The 11187-nt window shown below is 29.9% G+C and overlaps 1 protein-coding gene across 1 annotated transcript; it reads right to left on the reverse strand.

Moving 5' to 3' along the window:
- Nucleotides 1-6630: 6630 nt before the first annotated feature.
- Nucleotides 6631-9805, reverse strand: LOC115705039 (trihelix transcription factor PTL). The gene is made up of 2 exons (XM_030632278.2): nucleotides 9244-9805; nucleotides 6631-8119 (listed from the first exon to the last, which is right to left on the reverse strand). The coding sequence occupies exons 1-2, from the start codon at nucleotides 9708-9710 to the stop codon at nucleotides 6826-6828; spliced, it is 1761 nt and encodes a 586-aa protein (XP_030488138.2). The 5' UTR covers nucleotides 9711-9805; the 3' UTR covers nucleotides 6631-6825.
- Between the last annotated feature and the right edge of the window lie 1382 nt (nucleotides 9806-11187).

Raw genomic sequence — 11187 nt, forward strand, 5'->3', positions numbered from 1 at the left:
ATAAAACAATTTTTTATTTTTTTTTTTATTTTGGAGGAGGGGAATTTGAAAGGGAGACCTCCTCTAACAAACTATTGGTTTAACATATTTTTTTTTTTCTTTCTTTCATGTTAGTTTAACCGAGTTCATGAAGCATTATTTAACCGAATATTAACTTTTTTTGTTAATTTTTTAAATAAAATTAAATATAATAAGTAATATCTCATAATATCATTCAAAACTTTTGTTTTAGTTGATAAAAAAAAAATTGTCTTAAAATATCGATTGTAATGAATTAGATAGTATTAGAAAGATATTTGAGAAAACTATAAACAATATTTTTTTTTTCTATTCACATTATTAGGAGTCAAATTAAAACTAGTTGTAAATTATATGTTTGGCACCATTTTTAAAAAAAATTATATTTTGGCTATTATTTTATTCATGTAGTATGATATAGGAGTTTGATTTCAATAAATTAGATAGCATTAATTTCAAAAAAAAAAAAAAAAAAAAAAAAATAGATAGCGCATTGAAAAATACGAAATTTTGTGTGAAATAATTATATAAGTGATCTACAATGCTAAAGATATATTTAAATTATAAGTAAAAAATGATATATTTTTATATTTAACTGGTTTTTTCGATTGTTTTAAACATCCAGCTAAATTGAAGCTTCAATTGAGCGTCTGCCCACTAAATGCTCTAAGGTAGTTATTGTATTGTGATTTTTTTTTTTCATTAGTCTTCTTAATCAACTTTCAGTAACCACCATCTTCCTCCCTAAATTTATCTTTTTTTCATTGTTCTAGTAATCCTTTTCTACTATACATCACATGGATTCACTTAAATGAATTACATACTTCTCCACTTTGATGGAGAAAATTTTAGATTTGTATCAACAATCTAAAAAGTAGAAGTTCTTGAAAATAAAGATGTACCACCATACGTGCCCCCTGCTCCAGTCCCTTGGAAGCCGCCTATGGTCCAAGATGCTTTTGGGTGTGTAATAGTAGTGATGTCGAGGCCAATCTTTGATTTTCATCCAATTAAAATGGATCTAAAGGAGAAGCGATCTACATTATTTCAAGAGCCTATACTCATAAAGAAATGGCTTAACCTACCATCAGGACGTCTCAAATGTAGAATGGATGAAGCAATTGTGTTATCGATTTAAGTAATCGGTATTGCAATATACGAGAGAAACTCTATGAGAGATATGGTGGATATTACATTCATCATTGTTCAAGGCTATACTCAACTACAAGAAATTGATGCTCTCGCATTCTTTCATTTCTAAAGTGGCTGGATATGCAGTTTCTTTTGATTTCATTGATATAAAATTTCTTAAAGTTGTTTGAGTTTCTTTTATTTTACAATCTTGTATCCAATTTCCTTAAGGCACAAATCATTTATGTTCTTTGATTTGGTAATGCTTTTTGGTGGATGTTGATTGAATTTGGTTGGAGTATATTTCCTTCCTCAATTCTGTTATGTATAATGATTTTATATCAATACAACAGTTTTTATCTCAAAAAAAAAATAAAAAACATCCGGCTAAAGTATTTTCGTTAGTTTCTAAGACTGACGTTTATTCGAACGTCCAAAAAACTTAGTAAAATTATAAATGATGGTATGAAAAACCGTTGGGAAAACTATTTCCCGACTAGAGAAAACCAATGGGGATATTGAGCAGCATATGCAACTGTTTATACATTTAGAACCATATCTCACCATGGAACCAGATTTACACCACCAAAACCAGATCTGACCACACTTTGATTCAATACAGTAATTATATATATATATTCATTACAAATATCATAACTTTTGCTCATCCATTAACGGTGAAGGCAAATTATGATAATTGTTCTTCAAAGTACTCAACCATATCATTATTCTGTCATTGATTTTCAAGAGATTAGTGGGATTTCTACAAAGAAAACACTAATGAAAAGTGAAAAGATATATCAAACTCTCATCTATATCACCGTGAATCGAAAGAGACGAGGAGGAGCAAGACTGAGCGAGGTGGTATTGGGTGGCGGTGGTGGTACGATTGGGTCATCAACTCGAAGGTGGGTGGCAGTGGTGGTGCCATTGGGACCGAGAACGAGAAGAGACGAGAGAGATGGAGGTTCGGTGGATGAGGTGGTTGTGGGTGTTGCTTGCCGTTCGAACGAGAGAGTCGAGAAAGGAGAGTGAGGTTGCACGGTTTAGAGAGAGAGAGATATCTGGGATATGCAAATTTTTGAGAGAGACTTAATGATTTGAACTTAGATCTGAATTGGGGGTTTATTAAAAGCTATGGAATCCCCGACAGTTTGAAACCATTGGGTATACTTTATCGGACGGTTTTAAACCGTCAACCACAAGTACAAAAGGCTTATATCGTCGGTCCTCAAGTTAGTTTTTTTTAGGACCGTCCCTAATAAAGTTACGTGACTGTTTTAAATTGTCAGCTATAGTGAAGTATTTCTGACAGTTTAAAATAGTCTGTGTATTTTTAAAGTTCCATTGGAAACTTATATACTTTTATTTATATATAATAAAAAATAATATTTTAAAATATTTTTAATTTCTTTTTAAAGAAGTATATTAAAAAATTGTAACTCAACATCCAATCACTAAATATATATCTTTACATAGTTATACTATTATAATTAATTTTTTTAAGTTATTTTCTTTTAAAAAAAAACTATGTCAAATTCGTGTTTAACGAGTCGTATCGTGTTTAACCTATTTTTATTTTGTATCCATTCGTGTCGATTCGTTTTCAACTCACGTCTAATTTTTCTGATCATAACCTGTAAAATTCGTGTCGCATTTGTGTGCCATATCAAAACCTGTTTTGTCACTCATAGGCGCATTGTAAAAGTACCCTTAGATATTATATTATTTCTTTGAAGAAATCATGCATTTTTATTAATATATAGCAATCTCCAACCCTATTGAAACATCTTCCCCCCATTGGAAACACATCCAAGATAAGAATTAGAAAAACAAGCAAACTAAGAGCATGTTTGTTATTGTTTTCTGTTTTTTGTTTTCAAAAAAATTGTTTTTAAAAATGAGAACAAAAAATAGTTTTTGAAGTTTTTAAAACACAAGTCATGTTTGGTTAGTGTTTTTTAAAAACAATATTAACCAAAAATGAATTGGTTTTTAAAACAGAAAACAACATTTTGTTGTTTTCAAAATTCTTATTTTTTGTAACTTTATTTTCTGAAAACTGTTTTTAAAAAACAAGGCCAAACAAGCCAAATTGTTTTTAAAAAACAATTTCTGTTTTTAAAAACAAAAAACAGTTTTTTAGTTATGATGTCAAACATGTACTAACTGTTCAGCTGATTCCCAGATTATTATACAAAAGAAATTAAAATAAATTCAGACGAAAAGATTGCAGCACCACAGTTAACTTTAAGAACATCTACATTCAATTACTCCACCACCCAAAAGACACAACAATATTATTCAACCCCTTATAGCTTGAGCATTCCAGTATTGTGCAAGGTACGTAATTGCACCACTAATTAGTCTCAGAGAACTTGTTATTCTCAACCACTAACAGTAATTTGACGGTGAGACATCGAAGAATAAAAAAACGAACCAACAATGAAAAAAATAAAACAAAATCATGTCAAAGACACAAGACTAATCGTAGTAATTATCTAAACAAAAGGCACTCAAAACCACATCATAGAGACAAGACTAATTATCGTAATAGTAAAACTACAGACCTCGACCAAGTCACGCCTAATTCCTGAGAGTGCCCACGGGCCTAGTCGGAGAAAAAACAACCTCAATTAGCTAAGAATTTAGAAAAAAAAAAATCCTAATTGACAATATAAAATATTTAGAGAAACTCTCATTAATGGTTACATTATTTTCAAATAGTTATTTGCGAAACTTTCCACAAAGTTTTGCTATAGGAAAAAAAAAGTTTCTAGAATGGGTAAATGAATCTAACCTAATAATTAATATCGAGTGTATTAATATAATAAAGAAAATAAAACTTGCTTACCAAGAATTCCAGAACAAAATATCATTTTAATCGAACAATAATCTTCACCTTTAGTACGTGGAAAACCAAAATATATAATATAATTATAATTTAAGAGAGACACATGGAAAAATAATAAATTATTCATCAATTCTAGTTTTATTTTTTCCTGTCTTTATAACGAAATACAACTTAACATGACAAATATAGAGATTGAACTTTCATTGCAGACTTGTAGATGTAGTATATATATATTGTTAAGGGACACTTAAAGGTGATAAACACTACATACTCAAAATCTCTTGGTAGAAAATAAGATTTTAAAAATGGACTAATAATTATATTATGTTAAGAAGAAAAAGATTGGGAGGCCTCTTTTGGGGGCTTGGGCAACGGTCCACCCCATCTTTAACATATATAGCTTTGATTATCAATATTCAGATAGTTGAAATAATTTTAATATTTTTATATAATAGTGTATACTAATTACAATCATTGACGAGGTCAGATGTAGCCGGATGGAGCAACTGTCCCGAGCTTAGATTCTTAAATATATATGTGTTGAAGTGAAGATGGTAAAACTAATAATGAGTATTATACTAGGCATTAGTAGTGTTGAATATTTTTTATAAGTGGTACTTTATGATTAGTTAACGATATTTTTTAAAAACTATTTTATTAAATTTTACGGTACCTGATACGTACTTAATTACACCAATAACATATAATACAGACAAAGATATTACACCAATAATACATTTTTTTTAGCATTAATTCTCACTAATAATATACTAATGAGCCCTTGATGGTTCATTCATCTTATCATAGATTAGAGGCGCCACTTTTTATTCGACGATATTTTGTTCATTAATTACACAAAATTCTTTCATTTTTATGTAAAGATCATTTCCTCTACCAGTACGTTGCCTTATACTTTACTTTTATTCAGTCTGCCTTTCTAATAGAAGAAGAATATATTTAGATAGAAGTATATATATAATTAGCTAGATTGTCTAAAACATGAACAAAAATAAATTACCTTTGTTCTGAAGGCCTAACGAGTTCTTTTTTTTTTTCCAAAGGCCATCAGTTCAAAATACGTGGTTTCCATCTGCCCACAGGAGTTGGGCGGAGACAAAATGGTGGGGATTGCTATCTTGCCCTTTTACTTTCTGTTCTTTGATGATATATCATATAAAATATTCTCTATACTATTTACTAACTAAAATTTAATATTAATTATATATATCACCTAAAATAATTGATTAGTAATGTTCGATTTTGAAGGATATAATGCATCAAATTTGTAATTATTTCAATAATATTTAGCAATAATAAAACAAAAATTCCTTAATTTTTGTTTTTTTGACCCATTTTTGCATAAATAGTTTTATTGAAATCGTTAAAAATTTAATTTATTTGTACAGAATTAAAAATGCATTTGTAAAAATATTTTAATTATTCTATTCAAAAGATAATAAGAATAAAAAAATTATTTTCTATTGAAAAATTATTTATATGCTTTAAAATTAAAATTATCATGGAGTTAAAAAAAATTGATTGAAATGATAACATTTTTCCTATCATTCTTAATTTAAATATTCGCCCTATTTAAAATAATTTTTTCAAATATTTGAGAAATTTAAAATAATTAACCATACAAAATATATGATTCAAATAATCTATTTTGCATGCTATAAAATAAAATAAACATGTATGCAATAAATTGTTTGAAATTTATTTTTAACACAGTAAATTATATATTCTAAATTTTTTAAAATTTACAAAATCTCTTTAATAATTATAATGTAAAAAAAATGAAATTATAACTTAGTTATCAAAAATACAAAAGGGGCACTGTATCATTACACTTCTTTCTCGAGGTGCACCACAATATTTTCCTAAACTTATGTTTGTGTTTAAAGGAAAAAATATCCAATGATAAGAACAAAATATATTTTTCTCCATACTTCCATTTAAACGATTTTTTTTTTTTTTTTTACTTCAATTTGTATTTTTTGTAAAATCTACTTATTATATTTATATGAATAATAGTTAAGATACATTTAGATTATACATATTTTTTTACACACAACAACGTGTAATTAATGTAAACTGTACATTTTCTACACAAAATAATATGTATATTTATGGAACACTTATCCATTGATGGTTACAAAAAGAAAATTATAATTAAATATTAATTTTAGATAATATTAATTTTTAGAAATCAAATTTTTATCAAATACCCATCGATGGGTATAACTAATAATCATGTGTATTTAATTTCTACAGTGAATAATTATATATAAAAAGTGAATAAATTTTTTTAATATAGTGTGACAAAAATTAATTATGTGTAGATAGTATGTACAAGTGTGTAGATATTCTTTCTTCTTCTTTTTTTTTTTATTGAGGATGGGGCTCAAATTTCGGGTGTACATGTGAAATGATCACTAATTATGCTTATCAACAATAAAACCATAATAATTATATAGTAGTGCACATATAAATTAATTTCAGTTAATTAATCAAGCTAGGGGGACAGCCAGAACATTGATGTTACTTTGTTAACTCATATGTAAATTAAACATATATATAATGCGCATATTATTAATCTACTGATGCTGTTATAATTTGCAGAGATATATCAGTAAATCTGTACGCTTAGATTAATATATATAACTTTCTAATTAAACAAAAACAGGTCAATTAATTAATTATGTATAATGATCATGAGATGAGAGAGCAACTTCTAATCACATAGCTAGCTACAAATATTTATCTGAAACACACACACATTATATATAATTATATAATAATATATATATATTTCTTACTTGTCATAATTGGTTTAGCCTATCTTTATTACCGAGCTTCAAAGAGCCATATTTTTCCCACAAGTTTTCCTCCTCACCAAACAGAAGGTTAAAGCAGTTAGTAGGATTATTCATGTGGGATGTGCCTGCAGCTACGTTTGAAGTGTTAGTAGTATCATCCATCAATCGAAGTCCCGTAATAATCCTATGATCACGCTGATCATCTTGCTTCATCAGAGCTAGCTCACAATGATTATTATAATAATCTTGATTATTATTATTATTATTATTATTATTACCGGAATAACGCCCAGTAGTGTTGAATTCTTCTCTTCTCTTTTTGTGACTTTCATTATTAGTATAAATGCTTAAACTCTCCCACTTGTGTTTACACTCGCTTGGACTTCTCTCAAATCCCAAACAACTCATTTTCGAAGCTATTTCCTCCCAAACACTACTAGTAGTGCTATTATTACTACTTGTTGTACCTAATTCCAAGCAATTAAAATTAGTACTTGTACTTGATGATGATGATGATGATCTGACGAGTTCAATTAAGCTTGAAATCTCCTCTTCATTATTCCATCTAACAATATTTGATGAGTTTGATGATCTTTCAGGAAAAGATGGTAATTGTAGCAGTGAAGATCCTTTACCATCTGTTAATTTATTGAAAGCTCCCATTACAGCAGCATCACGAGCTTCAATCCAAGCTTTCTCCTTAGCCCAAAACTCATTAATCTTTTCATCAACACGAGCAACCTCTTTTTTACGGCATTCTTCTTCTTCTGCTACTCTTTTCTCTTGTTTATCAATAACATTCTTAAACATTTTCTCCATCCAACTCTCTTGTGTCACCATAATTTTCTTCATCTGTGAATCCACAAACCCCTCTACTTTAGCTTTCCAACTGCTTTTCTTCTTCCCCCTAATTTCTCCTACGCCTTTCATTTTCTGATCTTCATCCTTGTTGTTCATGTTGTTGTCTGAGGATGAAGTTTCAAATTGGTCACTAGAATTATTAATGGAGAAACTATTAAGGCTATTATGATCAGAGATCTTATTGGGGTATTGATAAAGAAGAGAGTTTGGTCTAATAATGTGATGGGTTTGATCAACAAGTAGTGGGGATTGATCAATATTGGAATTTTGATCATGACCGTAAATGGCTTCTAGTTGACGAAAGAACCTGTAGTGTTTCCCATCTTGTTTCCTAGCTTTACCTTCCTTGGTTTTCTTGTAATATTTGTACAAGTTCTCAAATTTCTCTTTGCATTTTTTCCCACTCCTCTGGTACCCATGTTCCTCCGCCATTATCCTATTATATATATATCAACAAACAATTTAAAACATTATATCATTAATTAGCTCAAAAAGAAATGATGAAGAGTACTATACTAGCTACACACATCTACTAGAGTACTATGTATATGTTATTGAGTAATAATTATAAATCATAAATTGCCGGTCATTTTTAGTAAAACTCATATTTTATAATTGGTTTCATCAATTAAAGGGAGAAGAATAAAGAAATCATAAACAATTTTTCGTATATGCTTAATTATTCTGTGTTAAATGATATTGTTATTTTGTGTGTCTACATTATTATATATTATTAATTAGACTATTAGCACGTACGGGGAGCTAGCGCTGTGTGTACGTAGAATATTTATATATATATATTGCTGATATAGAATATATATTAATTTAAATAGCAAGCTAGAAAACATTATATATGCAGTCAAAGTTTAGTACGATTTAATTTGGTGATTAATATACCAAAAGATCATCTTTATTAGATTATTAGGGAAATTTTAGTTTGTCTATATATATTGAAGGAGATCAGTACAGAGAAGTAAGAAGATTTTAGTTATATACATTGAGCACAAGGCCAGATTTTCCACATTATTTAAACCATAATTGAAAATTAATTATAGTTATGTGTGTGTGTCCGATTTTATTAAAAGTACATATATATATATATATGCTTCTTAATACTAAATTATGTGATCAGTGGATACTAAGAGAAGTAATAGGAATATAAATTTAATCAATTTATATATATATGTGTCTTATGACTGTTATATTTTTGCATGACAAAACCAGAAAGAGAAAAGAAAAATCAATCCCAAAATGGAAAGAAAGGCAATGAAACGATGTATTATCAGTTTTGTTTACTCGAAATAGGTTTTTAATTTATTTTACCCAATTACAGAAAAGCAAGATAATATATATAGGTGAAGAAAGAAAATCAGAAGAGGAGACGAAACTTGTGTTAAAAAATGAACACTATAACTATGTATATATCAAGGTATAATCCATTTATAATAATAATCATAAAGTCTAGGCTTGATTGATCAGTCGATGTATGAGGTATTAAGAAAATTGGAAATATAGAAATTAGGGTTTTGATATAACATTAATTATGTTTATAATATATACCTAGAAATTTGATCCCAAAGAGGACCTTTCTGATTAGTATCCTTAAACCTTGGATTAAGACGAGATCGAATCTCGAGAAGAGTAAGCGTCTCTTGTCTGGGCCATCTTGTTGTGTTCATCATATTGTTATCATAGTTCCCCATATTATTATTAGTATTACTACTACTCATCCATAATCCACCAGTTCCGCTACTACTCTCCAAATCATGATACAATGCGACGCCGTTTGACCCACTCATATTAATATGTTGACCCGACCCGAACTGATGCTCCACCAACCCGACGCCACACAAGGATGACGTTTGGCCGTAAGAGTACTGCTGCTGGTAATTACTACTGTGAACGGTATACGGCGCCTCTCCCAAGTGATGAGCTGGCGAAATCAACGGCTGTGGTTGTTGCAGCTCTGTCCTCACCGCCATCAGCTGCCGGAACTCTGCTGGTATCCCTCCGTACTGGTCTTCCATTATTTTCAGTATAAGCTATAGAGAGAGAGAGAAAGAGCGAGAGAGAGAGATTCGATTTCGAAGTGATTAGAAATAAGAATAATATTGTGAGTTTTTTTATTAAAAAAAGAAAAGAAAAAGGAAAACCTAAAAGACAGGATCCGAGTCTAACGCGACTAAGATACGTCACTCTATCGTCACTGGTGAGAAAAAGAAGGGGCCAAGGTGGGTCCCGGGGCTCTCTCCCCGACTGGTGAAGTGAGATGAGCATTACGTGATGATGGAGTAGCCAATGAAAGAGTTACACGTGGTATGTATGGTTACACGGGGGAGGGGGTCCGACGTTTAGTCATCAATTCGTAGAAACAAAATAGAGACATTACATAGAAAAAGGTCAAAAGCAGGGGTACGTACGTAACGTAAATAAAGTTAAAATAGTATAGTACGTACCCACCACACACTATCACTATTGCTACTACTACCACTATCAGTATCACTCCCAACTCTCAAGTGCAGCTTCTTCTCAAAACAACAACAGAGCTTCATTTTTATTTGGAAAATTTACGGTAAAAGTCCCCAAAAAGGTCACGTCGATACAGATTAGTCCTCAAGCTCCAAAAATAGCGGCAATAGTCCTCAAGCTCCAAGTTGTTGTTTGTCCGTTAGTCTTTTTTCTAACGATCCGTTAGTTGCTCCAAAAACAAGTCACGTGTTGATATTTTATTGGTTAAAATTAAAATTTCAATTAAAAATAATTAAAAACACTTATTAAAAATTAAAATAAAATCTTTTAATATTTTTAATTATTTTTTATTTGAAAATTTAAAAACATTTTTAAAATTATAAAACATTATTTAAAAAATAAAAAACCTTTTCAGTTTTTACTTTTTCGTTCTTTACCTCTCTCAATCTATCTACCTTCTTCTTCCTTCTTTAACCTTTCATCTTCTTCCTCCCATGGCAAATGCTTTCCAAACCCTAGTTCTTCCAAAATTCGAATCTCAAACCCATCGTGCCTATTCCATCTCCACCTTCCTTCTCAAACCGAGATATTTCGGATTTGGGAGATTCGAATCTCAAAGATTAAGATTTTTTGGGGATAATGAGGATTTATCAATCTCGGTTCTCCAATTCTTGAGCATTTTCCAATGAATGATTATCTAAATGAACCCCAGATGTGAGATTCCCGTAGCCCAAAGCCTGAAGGTACATGCTCATATTTTTTTCTTCTTCTTCTTTTCTTTTCGTTTTTGGTTATCTCTCTCTCTTTGTAGGGTCACGGATCTGGTCAGGTTTGAATGTGTGTATGTATATATATATATAGATACATGTATAAAGCTAATAGCAATCTTTCTTTCAGAAATTAAACACATCAAAAAGAAAGCACCGACCTTCATTCTTTTTCCTTTCTCCTTCTTCTTCAACAAATTATCTTGGGCTGTGTTTTTCTCTCTTACACAGAATTTTCATCCCCAAATAATTCATCATCATTAACCCT

This window comes from Cannabis sativa, chromosome 1 (assembly GCF_029168945.1).
Source record: "Cannabis sativa cultivar Pink pepper isolate KNU-18-1 chromosome 1, ASM2916894v1, whole genome shotgun sequence".
Classification (NCBI taxonomy): Eukaryota; Viridiplantae; Streptophyta; class Magnoliopsida; order Rosales; family Cannabaceae; genus Cannabis; species Cannabis sativa.